The 19,825-nt window shown below is 37.8% G+C and overlaps 2 protein-coding genes across 2 annotated transcripts in view; one reads left to right on the plus strand and one right to left on the minus strand.

The window, feature by feature from the left end:
* LOC137242769 (uncharacterized) overlaps positions 1 to 6,495 on the plus strand; it is a 121,430-nt gene extending 114,935 nt beyond the window's left edge. Inside the window, exons 3-4 of the mRNA XM_067770022.1 lie at positions 71 to 464; positions 3,365 to 6,495. Coding sequence (XP_067626123.1) covers positions 71 to 464; positions 3,365 to 3,536 — 566 coding nt within the window. The 3' untranslated portion in view covers positions 3,537 to 6,495. The remainder of the gene's footprint in view (positions 1 to 70; positions 465 to 3,364) is intronic.
* A 10,493-nt stretch (positions 6,496 to 16,988) lies between these two features.
* On the minus strand, positions 16,989 to 19,353 carry LOC137242770 (uncharacterized). The gene has a single exon (XM_067770023.1). It carries the CDS (start codon positions 19,274 to 19,276, stop codon positions 17,090 to 17,092), a length of 2,187 nt encoding a protein of 728 aa, XP_067626124.1. The 5' UTR covers positions 19,277 to 19,353; the 3' UTR covers positions 16,989 to 17,089.
* Positions 19,354 to 19,825: the final 472 nt, after the last annotated feature.

Consider the following 19,825-nt stretch of genomic DNA (forward strand, 5'->3'; position numbering starts at 1 on the left):
GCTAAAATTAATGTTTTGTGTGTTTCATAGTTTATGTATCAATTCCCTCTCGCACTTTTTCTCCCAACAGATTTACTTCGCGCCTTAAATGCAGATATGATCGCCAATGGACATGAACTTGGCACACTACCCGAAGAACCCGATTATGCTGATACTGTTTTCAACGAATTGGAAGTTGCAAATAAATACGAAATGTTACGTGAACTGGAAAAGGCATTGCGTTCCGAGCAAGAAATCGTCACAAAATCGGCATTACTGGTAAAAATGCTTGAGGATCCGAATTTGCAAACGCTCCCCATTATCTACGTCGACGATGAGGAAGAATATTCTGATGAGGATGTCGATGGAAATAGTTTAAATAGTTTAGCATATGGATTTGGTGGTTCTCGAGCTGGAGCAGGTGTGGCAAAACGTTCACGTTACTATCGTCGCTTCCCATGGAAGAGGCACAATAAAAATCGAAGGTAAGTGAATGGGGTAAAACCCTTAAAAATGTGGTTGGAGGGGGTGGGTCAAAGCAAAGACAATACTTTGTTGATATTTTGTGCCAACTGGAGGCTTTTATAGTTCGACGCCACGATGGTACATAATGGTATTTAAACATTTCGGGATGTTTGTTTAGTTTTGTCCCGGCATGCTGGTTTTCTAGCTTTTCCTTAATAGATTGATTTAGCATACTCTTCATATTCAAGGCTTGGGATATCGGGTTCATATTTCTCTAAGATATAGAGTTGAGATCAAATGGCTGAACTGAGAAAGGTTCCATTCCTTGTAACCGACGGGCAGAGTATATTTAAGCTACGAAAAAAAAAACTTTTCCTCATGTTAACTCTGTAGGAGTATGTCTTGAAACCTTTCGTAATCCATAAATAGCGGATACCTCTCTCACTAAATCTTTTGGCCTCACCTCAATTTTTTTACCTAAGATTCGCTCTTGCGTTACCTTTTACTCACTGCCAACATATGTTGCGCCGGGTGGTAACTTGGTTCTTTATCAGGGCCATACTTATTACGAGTGCCTAGCCTGACTTTGAAGTTGTGACGTACGTGTTTGAGGTAATGGCGGGTACCTGCCATCATACGAGGTCTCAGTTATATAATAGAATGAGTCCTTAACTACGTCATCAGTCCCTCCATCGGCAGATATGCGCAACGAAAATGAATCTTACTTGGATGTGGATAGTGAGCCGACGAACGTCTCGCGGTAGTCAACTATAGTAGTTGACGCCGCGGTATATTACCTACCATTAGCCCAGCAACTTGATTCTTCTTTACATGGCCAGTGATACAAAAATTAAAAAATATATACTTGGCGCGATTTACCTCCGAGGAGACTTGACTGAGCTTCTCTTCCAAATTGCGTCATGCTCCTTCTATTTTTTCTACGGCAGCTACAAGGCAGATGATTTCACGTTTCATGGCATGAAAGCTTTTTTCTAAATTTTGTATGTCGCTTTCCCCGGGACCTGAACCCAAAACCATCGGTGTGGTAGGCGGAGCCCCCTACCACCACACCACTACGGCCTGTGTACTAGACATCGAATTAATCTAATCGGCCTATGTTTATATCAAACGTATACATGATTGGTTAAACCTGGGGTTCAAGGGGTTGTGTAGCGCGATGGCGTAGAAAGTTTAAGGTGGTCATTACATCGCTGCCGAGATGGCCGGGCTTGTAGTTTAATGCTGCTTCTTACGTAGCTAATCTATATCCGGCAAAAGACCATCAACATCGAGATTATCGCTACAACATCAACATTGGTTAAACATGCGTCGAAATTCTTAGACATACCCCTAGTGGCAGCCAAGTGGGAAATTCGAAATTATTACATGTACAAAACTCAGAAAAAGTGGAAGAGCACCAAGAAATTAGCAATTTAAAGAGCTGAATGGCCAGACTACAATGAAAGAAGTACAAGGAGTCTACTGAGTAAATCTAGAGCCGCTACCGATTAACTTAATAGCGGTCTACACCGGTCATTGGGTTTGAGTTGCGCATGCAGAAAAGATGTGTATTCCATTTAATGACTACTTCAGAGTTAAAGCGTAACTACCAAAGAGGTTTTAATGCCCCGCTCTGATCAGAAAACGTTTTAGATACTACGGATGATCTACACCGACGGCTGGAAAATGAAAAAGGGAACTGGAGCTGGGACGTACTCAACACATCTACAGTTAAGCCAATCATTCCGACTTCCCGACGCATGCAGTATATTCCAGGCCGATTCTATGCCACAGAAAGAGCAGCAAAGCTGCCTCAAGATAGTATGATCTCCGACACCGACATAACAGTCTGTGTTGACAGCCAAGCCGCCTTAAGGGCATTAAAGTCCAACATGATAAAATCGGATATCGTACGGAGGTGTATAGCCTCGCTGGCTTATATAAGTCATCTTAATATCTCCCTGGAACAGCAGTATTAAGGGAATGATGGCTAGGAAAGATTCCGATTTGGACAAAAGTGAGGTGGACAGCTCCGTCCGACCACCACTGAATTATCTCCTGGGGAAAATAGAGGAATATGAGAACAGGGCAACGGACTTGCTATGAACCAAAAGGGTTGACTTCGAAGTCTCAAGGTCTTATGGCCATAGGAAAGGTACCAGCTTCGTTCTCAAAATGAAGAAATCCGCGATGAGGGTACTTACGGGTGTCATCACACGTCATTGTGCTTTCGCATCAATGCTCCGACGGTGGCGAATACCAACAGGTTACCTCTGCAGATGCTATCAGGATGAAGAGGAAGAGAAGTCAATCTGCCACTTTCTCTGCCGATGTCCAGGGCTTCAAAGGAGAAGGCTCAGATTTCTGTGCTCACGGTTCTTCGACAGCGCGGGAGAGGTTGCGAAGGTTGACGTCCCGCTTCTTTTTGGGTTCATCAGGGAAAGCAAGTGGTTCGTTGAGGCCCACTAGGAGGAAATGGGGCTAAACGAATGTGTCGCCGCCCTGCACTTACTGGGGGGCACTGAAAATGGACAAACCTATCTCCGAGTGGAAGTGTGTGTAATACCCACGCACGCCCTTTTAACCTAACCTAACCCACTACGGATACCTCTTTTTGGAAAATCTTCGGCTGGTTGTTGTATATTTCCGATGTAGCACTTAGACGAGTTTTATGGCGTCAAAGAGAGCTTTTCCTTATATACTTTGTCGACCGGGGTAGCAGCCATTATACGAACCTATCTATCTAATTTCGCCCACATTACTAAAGCGTATGTGGCCTTCAGCACAGCCGAACACAATCTTGTTCTTCCTTTGAATATCAGTAAGAACTTTTTGTATTACCCATTTTGATTTGCTTGTATTCAAATTTGATATGTTAGTCTATGTTCTATATTTGCAACTTATTTTTTTTTCATTTCAGCCAATATGAGCCAGAGTTGCGTTACGCTTGCACACCCTCAAAGGAAGATGTACTAAAGTTGCTCAAGATATTGCACGAAAATCAAAAAGGCAATCATAATAAAACCGTGAATTTTTGTAATCGCAAACGTCCAGCTAAAGTCATATTCACAAATATACGATTTTTGGGTTAAGCTAAGGAAATGAAGTGAAAAAATAGCAAACCAAATATTTACTTAGGATACAAAAGAGAAAATGGCAAACAAATATTTTTTTGGGGAGGCATGAAGGTGGATACCAGAAGTGAAAATAATACGAAAGTGAAAATGGCGAGAGGCCGATGGAAACAACAAAATTAATATAGTATTTTAAAAAGCATTTTTTGCGTATACAAAAATATACACGTATACACACATACACGTTATTTAAGTTTAAAAAAAGTGAAAAAAAGAAACAACTTGTAAAATACCAAACAAAAACAGCAAACTACGAAGAATCATAAAATTTGAAAGACCCTTGAAGCAGTTAAATATATAAATATTATTCAATTCATTTTTCAAGCTGTAACTGTAAATAAATACATAATTAATTTATTAATTTTAATCAATCATAAAGAAAAGTTAAATGTGTTTATATCATTAATTTAAGCTCTTAATCGTGTGAGTTGAGAACCCAGTTGTTTAATTATTCGATTACTTGACCATCTAATCAAAATTATGTCGGTTATTCAAATTAATATTTATTAATCCAAATTTAATTAATCCAAAAGGTTACTTTCCGGCCCAACGTTCATCTGAGGTAACTAAATATTCAACGTTCCTTCTAAGTCATTCAATATTTTAGCTAGGCGGCTGCGTTAGTTAAACGATTTGTTTAGTTTCAATTAAAGTTTTAACATGGTAGAATGTCGATAAATATCGGTGCAAAAAATGTGATTAATCGATATATTCTAATACGAGACTAGTCGAAAAGCTAGTTATGCGTTTAATCGATTAATCCACACCCGAGCTGGTCGACTTAAAGCTCTTATTGATTAAGTTTACTAATCATATTCAAAAATAAATTAATTGACAACTTAACACTTTTCTCAGCACCGTAACAGCTCAGTTGCTGAATAAATGATTATAATCAAAAATAAGATATTTAAATATAATTTATTTAAACAATTTCTCATGTGAGTTGAATATTAGTTGATCAATTATTAGATTACATGGTTAATCAAAATTTGTAATAATCAGAGTGCTAAAGTTGTAACTAATATTATGAGTCTCTAATTTCAAATATGTGACTAATCTAAAGTCGCCTATATAAACAATTTTATTTCAAATTAATAAACGGCTGGACTAAAAGTTCCTCTCGTGTAAGTTGAATCGGTCGATTATGAATAATAAAGAAATATCAAAACCAAAATTCCCAATAATCTAGCTGACTGGTGTTATTAGTTCCTTCATTCAAATTTGTGATTAATCAAATATTAGTTGATCAATTATTAGATTATATGATTAATTAAAATTTGTAATAATCAGAGTGCTAAATTTATAACTAATATTATAAATCTCTAATTTCAAATATATGACTAATTAAAAAGTCGCCTACGTAAATAATTTTATTTCAAATTAATAAACGTTTCGACTAAAAGTTCTTCTTGTGTAAGTTAAATTCGTCGATTATGAATAAAAAACAAATATCAAAACCATAATTCCCAATCATTTAGCTGACTGGTATTATTAGTCCCTTCATTCAAATTTGTGATTAATCAATAGTATATTCAAATAATTTTACTTTAAATTAATAATTCTGATTAATTATCAAAATTGAATTCTATAAGTATTATTAAGTTATTTGATTAATTAATTAATTAACCGATTCATAGATTGTACACAATTTAAAAAAAACGATTGATCACTTGAGCTACCGCTTTTCTTAAATAAGTAATGGTTTTAATTAGTCAATGGATTTAGTAATTGAAAATGTTATTGATCAAATTTGTACTTACCAATGGTAATATGACAAACATACAACAAATAACAATAATTAAATAGTTCAAAGTTATAATTTGTCAACCAACTAAATAGCAGATTAAGTAATGGAGGATTAGTTAACTAATTGATCATTCAACTAAATGTGCAGGATATCTACAGCTTATTAATTTGTCTTTTGATTAATCCTTACTTTTAATAATCAACTGAACATTCTTACTGGAAGAAATTTGATTCTCATTTAACAATAATAAGCATAACTTAATTGTTTATTGTCATAAATTTATTCTATTGGGCGACTGGTGGGAAAAATTTGGGTTAGTCAAATAATTATACAAACATTTATAATTTTTCGTACGAGGAGTACGGAAGTCTTTAAGGTTCGTTAATTCAATTCATTTGACCAAGTACTAAGCGGCTTCAATAATTGCGTGAGCATTTTGATTAATCGAGTGACTGGCCTCTTTGACTAACCCAGAAATTTAAATAATCGATTAGTTTAGGAATTGAATCAACGTTTGATCAAGATATGTGGTTATAAGTTAACTTACCTAGAATGCAAGAATTTGAAAAATGTCACAAATATGATTAGTCAGTTTTTATAACAGTGTGATTAATTAGTATGGCGATTTTTAAATTAATTTTCGTTTAAATTTATTTTAAATTGTATTTAACGAGAACTCACCTGTTTAAATCGTGAAAGAATGATTTGTTGAGAAATTGAAGAAGGAAAATTTTGAGTAATCAATTAGTCGCGCAGTCTTACATAAATAATTATACCCAAATAATGACTTAGATGATTTGTAAGTCAATTGAATTTTTTGATTAAAATAAATTATCAAACACGCGCTTGCACATGTAAAGCACAGATTTTCAATTCAATCATATCAAATATTTTTTCACTTTTTTCTGCATTCTTATCTACATATCCAAGAATGTATGTACTTTAGTAATTACGTTTAATCTAATTGTTCATTTGTAGTTAATATGTATGCAAAACATTGTAAATTAATTGCAAATTTATATATGTATGTACATAATAAGTGTAAGCACCTGCAGGCATATAAAATAAAGCGCAGACCAAAAAAACACAATCCTATTTGAGTAATGTAATTTTAAAAATCTAATTACAAACTTGTATATATTTAATAAATCGTATAAAGGGTGCTCATAATGTGAGTTTGTTTTTATTTATATATAAGCCAAGGAGTTGGGGTAAGCTACAATTCAAACAAGACCAATTTTGCATTGTTATTGCTTCATAGATACCACCCTGAAATTTGGCGACAAGCGAGCGTATTTCTGTGATTAAGCGCCTCTCTATACCGACATGAACGGTAGAGTCTTTACCCTTATATTGTATTATAACGAATTATTTGCATTTCTGACATTTATGCACCTTCTGCTAACGTTCGAATCGCTAAACTGTTGAATAAGTCACTCCAATATTCAGTATTGCAAACTGGTCTTTATTTAGATTACTTTTGGAGTAGTACTTCACAATTATACTTCACAACCAATAGCGTATTTAAATCAAAACTGATTAGTCATTCATCATCTTTCGCTGCTTTTATACTCTCTGTTACCTCGTCCGCATATTTCTACTAAGGCCTAGACGTTTCGCCTTCTATAACTGTGGTATCTCTTGCTTGGTAATTGAGCTATATGCGTGTGTATGTGTGAGTAACAACTTCGGCTCTTGACTACATGTGTTTGTGTGTGAGATATCTCTTCATTTCGAGCTGCTGGTTATGTGTGTGCATGTACTTCTCGTCGCATTCCATGTATGTGTTTAAATGATGATTGAATTGTTCATGTACACAAGTGTGGCTTGCTTTAATGATTTTGTTGTTGCGTGATTATTTTCTAACAGCCTGGTGATGTCAACATTCGCCACAGTATGTTAAACCTAGGATCCGTCGAATAAAACCACAGTCTAATGAAAAATCTAATAATAAGACAGGTGAAGGCGGAAGTTTACATCACCGCTATTCAAGATATGCGAAGATGCGATAAAAGGGATATGGAAGAAAGACATTTAAAGCGTAGCTTTAATGACTGATTCGTGATAAAAGCGAAAACGGAAACCTCAAGTATTGTTATTCACTCCTGCGGACATGGTACAACTCATTCATCTTCTCCCAATTGCCGACGTTGAATCATGATGACGGAGAGAAGGCCAAATATTACGATCGACAGAAGCAGGCATTCCAGGTCTGCCGCGATGGTAAAATACTTATGCTTCGCACCTTTAACGACAGGGCGGCTAAAACGAACTATACATTTGACCCACAAAGTTCAGGCTCCACAATGAAGCCTCAATTAATGGAATGAGAAAAAGTCAATCAGCATATTTCTAGAGAACTTCGTAGCGCAGGGAGGCATAAATTGGATACCGGCGATCACTTAAGAACCATTGATAAGATGAAACATACGGCATTATAAACGGAAAAACGGCGCTATCTACAGGTGGCCGAGCTGTTCCAACCCGGAGGCGCAGAGCTGGTAAAGATTGGTATTAATTCTTATTAAATATGATCTGTCCAATACACAAAAAAAATTCGATCACACAAACCGCAGAATCGGCCTGCTTAATATCGCGTCTAAGGTTATAGGTCGATAGCGTACTGTGTGAAAGACTTAAACCCATAATCAACAAACTGGTTAGATTTCATCAGTGCGATGTCCTAGGACTGGACCATATACTTGAACTCCGCATTACATCAGAGTAATCCATGGAGTGCCCACAGTCCAATAAACATCGTGTATTGATTACAATCGTTAAAAACGAGCAACGATCGGCTTACAATATGTTCGTGTAGAAACATGAGTTGGTCCATTGCTGCATTACAGTGGAGTATAATGGTATGTGCTCCAGTATGACACAAGTGGACCATATGATCCAACGATTTTTGCAGGGTACTCCGACTGATGACCACAAGTGTGTGCGTGAAATATCTCTTCGTTGCTTTCTATATATCTGTGCAAATGACCATTGATGTGGTCATGTATATACGAGTGGCTGCTTCATGTTTTTATTGTTGCATGCTTTTATTTACTAACAGTTGATGCTAAAATTCGCCACAATATTGACTCTGAGCTCTGTCTTCTCTGTATAAAATAAAAAAGCAAAAAAGTGGGTATTGCGGTAAGTGAGGACGAGAAAATGTACTTGCTGTCATCGAAGAAAAATCGGTGCATTCGCGCCTTGGCAGTCACGCCATTGTTGATGGATATAATTTCGAGACTGTAAAGAATTTCATCTTTTTGGGAACCAGCATTAATGCATTAATAGCAAAAACAATGTCAGCTTAAAAATCAAACGGAGAATAACTCTTGCCAACATATACTTCTTTGGACTGAGTAGGCAATTGAAAAGTTAAGTCCTCGATCCACGAAGATAAATTACGCTCGACAAGTCGCTCATCATGCCTCACTTGATGTATGACTCGGAATCATGTACGGTGTAGAGGGAAGTTGAGATGGCTCTTGAAGTGTTGGAGAGAACAGTTCACCGGAAGACTTAGATTTAGAGAGGAAGGTGGAGACCTCCACCGAATTGGAAGAGTCGATGGTAAACGTATAACGTGAGGTTGACAATTGGGTTTGAGAACCTATATATTAAGCTGGCAAACCTTTGAGAGGGTTGCGCTACACAATCCCTTGAATCAATTTGGTATTTTAGTCGCCTCTTACGACAGGCATACCTACCGCAGGTATATTCTAAGCCCCCTAACCGCTGGGTAACTTCGTTCGCAATGGTGTCGAATATACCCAGCAAACATTTGGGCTTGAGTACCATTAGAGCTCATATTGATAACTAGAGTGCTTCTTAACTATTAAGTGCTATTTCCAAGCAGTGCTGTTACTGAAGTTGAAAAAAAATAGTTCGCAACTTGTACTCAAGTGTGGTTCTCTAACTGGACTCAAATGTGAGACATCAATACTACTGCATTTTCAAGATTAAATAAAACATGAATAGTTTATTTTAAATTACGCTTCATTACTGCTTCCAACCAGGTGCTTCCTTCTAGCAATATACAGCTGTTGGCTTTGTTGGTACCACATTGGAAAAGATTTTTTTTCAACTCCAACTTAACTCAATATCCAGTGTAGGATATCAACTGGAGAAATGTGCGGGATACTCATTTGAGAGCTATACACTTCTTAAAATCTCTCTAAGTTTGGAGAATAATTTGAGAATGACTTTGTAGACAACTGAAAAACTATAAATTTTAAAAAATTTCTAAAAGGTTGGGTAGTGATTGGAGAATTATGTTGGACATCAACTTGAGAACTATCAGGTTTGAGAATAATTAGAGAATGGTATTGTATATTAGCATCAGAGTTAGATATACAATTCTCCAAGGGTGTCCTTAAACTGTGACTGAAAAACTGATCTGTTTAACTGGAGTTTAAATTTCACTGAAGTTTAAGCAAACTTAATTTAAGCTTAGATTAACTAACTGCTAAAAAACCGGGCATAAGAATACCAATGGAAACTGTTAAAACATATCTGTTAGGTTGATTGAGAATTTGCCACTTGTACAGAATCCTGCACACTTGAGACTAAAAGTTTAATTTTTTGTTGAAATAATTAAATAAATTAATTTTTTTGCAATAAAGCAATCAGTTTTACTGAATAACTGTTAATTAAAAAAAAATAAATTTTTTTGATTTTACTAGCTTCATTTCTTTCAGTATACAAATTTATATTAAAGAAAATAACTTAGTAGATCTTCATTGTTTGCCTTGTCTACTTGTTAAAACATGAAGGTTTATAATATATGTATGTTGATATGTACATTTATTTTTCAAAATTTTTACGTAATCACACATGATAATTATTCAAAAGTCAAGGTAATTTTAATACAATAATGAAGTTCAACGTTTTGTGCATTTGCATAGGAAACGTATCCCATAGAAAATTAGAGCTACGGATAGTGAGCAACTTTTAATTTATAATAAGGGGTTCAGAATTTTGAGTATTTGGTGTTGGAAACGTTGCTATAGCAAATAAAAGCTACGAATCGTGAACAACTTTTTTTCGTTTTAAATTTTTTCTTCGCATATTTTTTTTTGTTTTGACAGTTGCTAATTTGCTGTTCAAAATTGAAAAAATATACTACGGTTTTTGATGTTGCGTATTTGCTAGCCATTTTGCACAAAATCCTGAACTGCCTTAATAAATGAATAAATGCAAGGCACGATATCCTTCTCTTCCTATTAGCATCATGCTTCTTTTAATTTTTCTTACGAATTGGCGGGATGGCATCTACATGTTTTACGCCGACTCCGAACGGCAATAGCAAGGCAGATGAGTTTTCACTGAGAAGCTTTTCATGGCAGAATTACACACGGAGTGTTTGCCAAGCCGTTTCCGAATGGCGATTTCGCCTAGAAAAACTTGCTTTTAGTTGAGAAAACTTGTTTCAAAATTTTTTATGTTTATTTGCCGGTGGCTTGAACCCCGGATCACGGCGGCAGCAGTGTACTGTTGATATAACTTACAAGCTCATCATCATCGTAAATTGTCGGCTATCCACCAAGACAATTTTGGTCTAGCTGATTTACCTCGTTGCGCCAACAAACAACTTAGTAAATCGCTTAAAAATATTCGTAAACAAGCAATCCATGACAATTACTCTTTAATAGATATTTAACTTAACTTAATAATCACCAAAACTGTGATAACTAAATTGTTGTCAAGAAGTCAACAAAAACAGTTGAATGGAATATTTTCACGTCAGCACCACATACATATATATTAGAGCGGGTCAAATTGTATGGATGGATTTTTTCCCATCAGGAGTATAGCAAAAACGTAATCTACAGATAATTCTAAGAAAAATTGTTGCAGACATATCTCTAAGTCCGATTTCGAGTCCCCGACTTTTGCAAATAGATATTTTGCCATATGAATGTAAGGTTTGGTCAAAAAATCTTTATAGCTGCTGATAGAATTATAGGAAAAATATCATATTGGGCTTACCTTAAAAATATGATAGATACATTTCAGAATCTGCATTAATATCTATAGTGTTTTTGAATTTTAGTAGAGATATCAGGCTTAAATTATGAGAAATTAGCATAAAATGAACTTTTAACTACTATTTTATCATTTTTAAGAAATTTCTTATGCAAAAAATGTTTTTCTTTACAGCTAAAATAAGTTCAGAGCATTTCCAAAAACTTTCATTCAGACAGTTTTTCTTCTTCGAATTCGTTTTAGTAGAAAAAATGTCTGAAGGAAAGTTTTTGCAAATGTTCCGAGCTTATTTTAGCTGTAAAGAAAAAATAAATTTTCCATAAGAAATTTGTTAAAAATCAATATCTATATCCATCTTCTATAAATCTTATAAAATAAAGTCGCTAAATGTCATGCACGCACATAACTTCACACAGAATGCTCCAATTTTAAAACGGTTTTTTGCATTTGAAAGCTTAGCTTAATATAATTTGAAGGTATATATTATAGGGATGTGGCAAATAGCGAAAATGTAGTAAAAAGTCATAAAATGTTTGTTTACACAGCTATAACTCATAAACGGATGGATGGATTTAAAAAATTCTACTTTTCAGTAAAACTTTGAAATAGTTACCTTCGTTCTGCATCAAAAAAAATTCTTGATTCCTTTCTTATATCAGCCAAATTGTTTAAACAAAAGTAACATTTTTACCAAAAAATGTGTGTGGTTGTTCGGTGTCAAATGTGCGCGCAAATTGCTTTTGAGTGAGGCGACACATATGTAGCATTCGCTGCGTTATTTAACTTCGGGAGTACATTTATATGTATGGATGTATGTATGCATTTTCGTATCATATCAGACTGTATGTACATATATATTTATGCGTTGTTGCCAAGTTAATGCAACACAAATGGTCAAGATGCAAATATTTCTTGAAAAATACTCTTTCGTTAAAAATATTGAACATTTCCTTAAAATTCTTAAAGAAAAGTTTTATTTTTTTGGTATTTTTGCATGTATATGCTAATATTTGTGCACTAAGCAAATTTAATTCTTCAATATATTTTTTATGCTGAGGTAATCCTGGGATATGTTTGCACAATATGGCTATCAAATGGAAGCTGTTTGTTTATGAGTACTTTGATAAGGGGAATTTTTCGTACCCCTGAATGACTAGGGTCTAGAGATATAGGCCAAAACGTGGACTCGGGTACCCCTAGACAGTGTTTATGCAATATGGAAAACAAATGAAAGCTGTTGATGAGTGCTTTAGTTGAGGGTAATTTGCATACCCCTGGGTGACTAGGGTCTCGAGATATAAGCCAAAATGTGGGCCCGTGTACCCCTAGACAGTGTTTATACAATATGGAAAACAAATGAAAGCTGATGATGAGTGCTTTAGTAGAGGGTAATTTGCATACCCCTGGGTGACTAGGGTCTCGAGATATAGGCCAAAACGTTGACTCGGGTACCCCTAGACAGTGTTTCTACAATATGGATATCAAATGGAAGCTGTTGATGAGTGCTTTAGTAAACGGTAGTTTTCATACCTATCAGTAACTGTGGTCTCGAGATATAGGCCAACACGTGGACCCGGATACCCCTAGCATGTGTGTGTAATACGGATATCAAAAGAAAGCTGTTGATGAGAGCTTTAAAGTAATTTTCATGTGATATTCGATTTAGCCGCATCAACCTGGCAATACTGATAAATATGCATGCGAAGCCGAAATAAAGACATGAATTAATAATACCCGCATACCTATTTACATACGTACTATTCGATTTGCTTGAAATTTGGTATATAAATTTGCCTATTTTAGTATTTACGATCCTTTTTACCGGGAAGTAGACCAGAGGCGGACTGGGTCTGGGATTAGGACTAGGACTGGGACTGAGACTCGGAGGGGGACTGGGACTCGGAATGGGACTGGAACAAAATAGATACCATCCTCTGCGACTGGCAACAAGGGATGAAGAAGAATGAGAAGAACTTGAGAGAAGAGAAAAGAGGGAAGGAGACTGAGAAAGAAATAGAGTGAGACGAAGATAGAGATAGATGAAGCGAAAAAGACGGAGGGAGGAGTGATTAAAAGGATTAAGAAAAAGTGAAGAGGGGGGAGGGCAGAGTTAGACGGAAAAAGCTTATTAAAATGTATGCAGATAGACTAAATTTAGGGCTGAACAATATCTGCCGGGTTAAAAGTACATTTTAGGCTAATTTCTCATAATTTAAGCCTGATTTCTCTACTAAAATTCAAAAACACTATAGGTATTAATACAGATTCTGAATTGTATGTATAATAGCTTTAAAGTAAGCCCAATATGATAACAGAACCTATGAAGATTTTAAGGCCAAACGATACAGGCAAATGCAAAATATCTATTTTGCAAAAGTTGGGGACCCAAATCGGACTTATAGCTATGGTGTCTTCAACAATTTTTCTTAGAATCGTTTGTAGATTACGTTTTGGCTATACTCCTGATGGGAAAAAATTTGGCCCGCTCTAATATGTATGTATTAAGATTTAGATTTAGGCGAAGGTATATAAAACAATTGGGGAAACAAACAAATGTCGAAAATGTGTTATTTTAAGTTTTGTTATCTTGAGTGGAAGAGTTCACAACAAAAGATCAAACTTTGATGACAACGTAAGAGATAAAAACTTAGTAAGACTTCCACTTTGAATAGGTTTACATTCAAGTAAACTATATGGGCAACATAAATATGTTTACATTTACACCTATGACCTACATACGTTTATTATTTCAACCTACAAATTTGTGTTGTTTACGAGGAAGTATAGGTATGTCTGATTCCACGGGAGCTCAGCCACCATATTTACAGCTATCCCTATTTTCATGTTTTTCTTATACATACAAAAGAGCACTCCTTTCTGTAATTAACGTCGCCCTGTTGGTTCCTCTCAGCTTTTTAGTAAGTTTATGGTAGGGGAAGCTCATTTGGACGGCATTTACGTCCGTTATGATACCAGATAAAATAACGATTACGTAATCTATAGCCACTTAGAAAGTCGTTGCGTAGCTACGATATAGTTTCCAATGAGACTCAGCTCAACCTTAGATAAATCTTTCGGGGACCCAAGTGAGTGGCGACCGAAGTACTTTCGTCTAGTTCTGACAAAAGCTGGACAATCAAGCATAAAGTGACTCCTTCATTTGCAATATATTGAGACGTACTGCACTTATTCTCGTTGGACAGTATTCTTTCAAAACCCCAATGACCATTGATAGATGAGCCTTAGTAAAACATTTCGGCAAACATTCTGTCATCCACTTGCAGCCAGAAGGAACTTGCTACGCTGCAAGGGGTGGTGTCCGCCCAACGCTGGCTGAGCTGATTCGAGGCCAATCTATGCAGAAGCAGACCAGAGGTAGCTAGCGAAATCCTGAAACCCCTACAGCTATCTTCATCCGGTTCAATTGTACCTATGCGAGATAAGAGATACGCTTGACACTTGCCGGGATATCACAATGGCTAGGGACCCAGATAAACTTAATCATAAAATAGAAAATTTGTCCCCTACTACGATATCCAGGTCAACTGCGTAAGCCACCACCCGAGGGTCATTGGCTTCCAGCTCTACAAGAAGCTGGCTTGCGCGTGCACATCTTCCTCTCACTTATGGCCGCTCCCCACTCCGCTGCGACAGCTCTGCTGCAGAGAAGATTGTTAATGAATTGAACAAGAGTTCGCTCGACTCCTAAACCAACCACAGCCCTTTCGATGGCGCCAGCTAAGACATGGTTAAACGCCCCTTCGATGTGTACGAAGGAACCGAGAGCAAAATCTTTGTGTTTTAGGGACCCCTCTATTTGCTTTACATTCGAATGGAAAGTCCTTTCCGTTGATTTGCCTTTACAATAGGCATGCTGTAAAGCCGACAGTAACCATAGAGGAATCCTTTCCTGTAGATCAGGTCAATCAAGCACTGCAACGTTTTAAGAAGAAACGACGAGAGACTGATTGGCCTGAAATCCTTAGGTGATGCATGAGAGCCTTGGTCGTGTTCCAAGGTAGCTAGTGTTATTGATGGCCAACCAATGGCAGGAAATTCCTAAAGAACTTTGAAATTGCGCAGGAATGATGCCATCCGGGCCCGTAGACTTATTGGGTTTGAACGAATTGATAGCGCAACCCTTTCAGGTTAAATAAAAAATAAATGTAAGGCGCTATAACCTCCGAAGAGATCTAAGGCCGAGCTTCTCTTCCAATTTGCGTCGTGCTCCTCTTGATTTTTCCCTACAAATTGGCCGGACGGGACCTACATGTTTTATGCCGACTCCGAACGGCATCTGCAAGGCAGATGAGTTTTCACTGAGAGCTTTTCATGGCAAAAATACAATCGGAGCGCTTGCCAGACACTGCCGAGGGGCGACCCCGCTTAGAAAAATTTTCTTCTAATTGAAAAATCTTATTTCTAAAATTTTGATGTTGCTTTGCCCGGGAGTTGAACCCAGGGCATACGGCGTGATAGGCGGAGCACGCTACCATCACACCACGGTGGCCGCCAACCCTTTCAGGTTGCCAGAGCAATATATAGCTTCTACAAACCTAATTGTCAACCTCACCTATCCTGTTTCATAAAATACGAGGCTCTGGCGACCCCAACCTCCTCATGGAACGTGGGGATGGAGGGATGGCCTGAAGGTTTAATGTGGCCATATAAATCGGTGGGGCTAGCACCTTAATAGTGCTGTGTTACCAAAGCGTACCGGATCTGTATCCAGCAAAGGACCATCACATCGATAACACTCCCCTAAGCCTTCGGGGAGAAACCTTATCGCTACAACAACAACAACAACATATATAACGATTTTAAAAAAACTGAAGGAGTTCACCCGCGATTTGTTAATGTCGACTGCTATGCAGTTATACCGATTAAGAATGATTAAAAAGCAACTGGTCGCAGCCTTGGGAACTCCCTTTTTCAAAAAACACTATGGATATTAGACCCTCCTAGAGTTCAAAAAATAAAATTAAAATTGTTCTCCATGTACTGTAAAAAGCAGCATTAACACGAGAAGCCAGAGGAGATTTCGGAAGCAACTCCAGTCTCTTCTTATTTGTATTGTAACGAATATTAGCATCCTTAAGCTGATACTAAGCAGCCACTCGTATGTACGTAAACAAAGCAATCATCATTCACACATACATACAAGGCAACGGAGAGATACTCACCATCAGCCGAAGTAGTACTCACATATACACACGCATATGGCTACAAACTACAAATATACATGTATATGGCCGATAACCAAGCATGAAGTTCACGAAATTACTAGACCTTAGGAGAAATGGGTGAACGCGAAAACCGAGAGTATAAAAGTAGCGTAAGCTGAGGCATGACTAAGCAGTTTTGATTTAAACACGCTATTGGTTGTGAAGCATAATTGTGAAGTACTACTCTCAAAGTAATCTTAATAAAGACCAGTTTGCAATACTAAATATTTGAGTTATTTATTCGAAAATTTAGCGATTCGGACGTTAGCAGAAGGTTTGGAATAAGTGGAATTTCCCTAAATTCGTTGCAGTATTATCAAATATATGGTTTTCCGGCTCTTTCGGGGCGCTTCTTAACACATACCTTACTTCAATCATTGTGTGTTTCTGTATGTTATACGCATCACATTCCAAAGATCTTTGCAATAAACCCCAAGCAATTCACACTAAAAATTAGTATTTAACTTTATTTGAGCTTCGGCAGGCGTTTAAGTAACACTTTTCTTACACTTACAATAATCTCTATCAAACATTTTCATTCATTCATTTCATCCTTAAGTACTACTAAACCAGCTGCGCAACGGTGCATAACAAGTGGGCTTGGTTATCCACAATGAATCCACCGTCAAGCACAAAACATGCATTGTTGAGAAAGTGCAGCGATTGCGTTCCGTCGTTGAAGACATCAGCGCTTCTGGTGCGATACCATTGCGATCAATATCATTTGGCTCATCGTTTGAGCGTAAACGCCCGATCTCATCATCACCATCGAAATAATAATACCCTTTACGAGTTGAATTTGTTTCCACAGCGGTCTGCGGTTGATATGTACTCGCTACTCGTGGAGCTGAGCTCATTATTTTGCCATAACGGTAGAGAGACACTGGCGGTATGTATGGATCAAAGTGATAGGGCAAACCAGCGTAAGGTGTTTGTGGTATTGTTGATGGCAAAAATTGTGTTGGATGCGGTGGTAGGAATGGATTGATATTTGGAGTTTGTAAGGGATGATAAAACGGTTGTCCAAAATAAGGTGGCTGCTGATAGAGGGGCAGTTGTTGTTGATTCAAAATACTCGGCGTTGTCGAGTTTTGGTAACCAGAATTCTTTTCTTGTTCTCCTGCGCTCAAATTTGTCTGTGAACCTGGGTTTGCTTGCACCGCAACTGTCAGCACATTCAGTGCAGGCCTTCCATTGTCACTTGCTCGACACTCCTCTTGATAGATATTAAGTAAAAATCCATTCGATGGTATTCCAGAATAGCCCATACGCATTCGTAACTGTTTTTTATCTCCCAACAGCCAAGGACTTATGTAAATATAACCAGTGCGACAACCACAAAAACGTTCGCCATCAATCTCTAAATAGTCTTCGGTGCAAACATCTCGACTCGTACCAATCGCAGCATTAACATTACCGCGCACGTCGCCCGTACCCTGAAAGGCGTGTCCATAATGAAAAAACTTGAATTCAATGCGTAGCCGACAAATGTTATCCGCATACTTTTCGAGTTCGAAAACGCAATCACGTTGCTGCGCAGGAAGTAGTGAAGTAAAGGCTGTGCGTGGAAAACCTGGACTGGAGAGATAGAAACGTTTGCGATTGAAGGCTGTGTTACAGCATTGTTGTGTAAGCGGTGTAAAAGCAGGGGCTGAAGGTAAAGTGTGTCCGATTAGACTGCCACCGAGTTGTGCTCCGCCAAGCTTTGTGCCTCCAAAATGTGTGCCATCGTACTGTGTGCCAGCGATGGGTGCGCTCGCATGCTGAGGGTGCGCTACGAAGGGTGGAAATATCTGTGGACCGAACTGTGCATTTGCCGTAAATTGTTGTCGCGATTGCGCATCCTTGACGGGCTTAGCCAAATTGTTTGATTTCAAGAACTGCTGAGGCACCTGTTTTTGTGCACCAACATACTGATCAGGGCTCTGTGGCTTTTGCACGTCATTACTCCTGTAACCCAAAGCAGGGTCTCGCAGATACACGCCATAGGAATTCACTAAGCCTTTGTCTTCCAAACATGGTTTACGATTTGCAATATTCTGCACCACTGACTGCTGGCTTGGCGGTGACGCATACAAACCACCCAGCACTGGTGGTGGTGGTGCTGGAGGCACCGGTAAATGTTCCGGCCAAATATTCCAGCCAAAAAGTGGCGCTGTAGGATGCGGCAAATGTTGTTCGGTATGAGTCAAATTTCGAAATACTTCTGGTAACGCGTTGTGTGGTGGTTCGAGGTCCAGCGAAGGCGCAATCACTTGCTCCGTATCCTCATTGCTCAAGTAGTCATCGCGTTCACAAGCCAAACGTGTGATAAGCAATTTAAAACCCCGCGCTGTCGTCCACGGTGAGGCGTCAGAGAAGAAACGTAAGCGCAATATACCATCAGGCGTATGATACTTTTTAATACCAATGACTTGTCCACACAACAAATCCATATCATCATCATCATTCTCCAGCCCAATTGCCAAATAGTCGTTGGTGCAATTATTTGAAGTTTCGAGATGGAAATCTAAAAATTGTATGTGAAACTTCGTCGGACAACGATATGGTGAACGTATCACATAATCCCAGCAAGTACTCGTTGGATAATTATTTGGATAGTTTGGTGATTCTATAATGCTTTGCCGCGTCTTGTAAACTCCCGTAAGCCCACACTGTGGTAGCTCATCGTGCGTCGCGCTGTGCACGCAATAAAGGCGCGCGTATAGACCGAGTAAGATACTGAGGATAGCAGACCGCATTTTTTTTTTTTGTTTTCAATCGAACTCAAACGCTTCTTTGGTCACAGCTACGTACTTCGCGTAAGCGGACTGTTATAAACGCGCGCTCATTTGCAACTAAGACGTCATGTTACAAGTTCACATGGAATTGGCAGGAAAGCATACATCGCGTCAGCAATTTTCCCGCTAAAAAGCTTCAAAGTCAACAAGGTGCAGGTGGCGCTAAAACGGAGCTGGAGCTGAATGTTTGGCGGTCTGTTCACAGTGTTGTGGTGTTTGAGGTGCGAAATGCCGAATTCAAATAAATGCTTGGCTTTCATACATACAACAACAATAAACAAATACACTTAATTTTGTTTTGAACAATTGGTGGCTTTGTCATTTTCGTTAACGTTTTGCCCTTCTGGTGTTTTTTTCTCATTCTAATTTTTTTTAATTTTGTTAAATGTACTGGCATTTCTTTTTTTTTTTTTCATTTAGTCCCCAGTGCGAACACAAAAATGCTCTTTTTTGCACCTTGGTTTTGTATTTAGTTATGTTAAGTTAATTTAAATAATTTACTGCAACTAC

Source organism: Eurosta solidaginis, chromosome 2, assembly GCF_040869045.1.
Source record: "Eurosta solidaginis isolate ZX-2024a chromosome 2, ASM4086904v1, whole genome shotgun sequence".
Lineage (NCBI taxonomy): Eukaryota > Metazoa > Arthropoda > Insecta > Diptera > Tephritidae > Eurosta > Eurosta solidaginis.

Excerpts from the sequence above, each read along its gene's own strand:
- LOC137242770 (XM_067770023.1), bottom strand. The coding sequence starts at position 19,276 with ATGCGGTCTGCTATCCTCAGTATCTTACTCGGTCTATACGCGCGCCTT.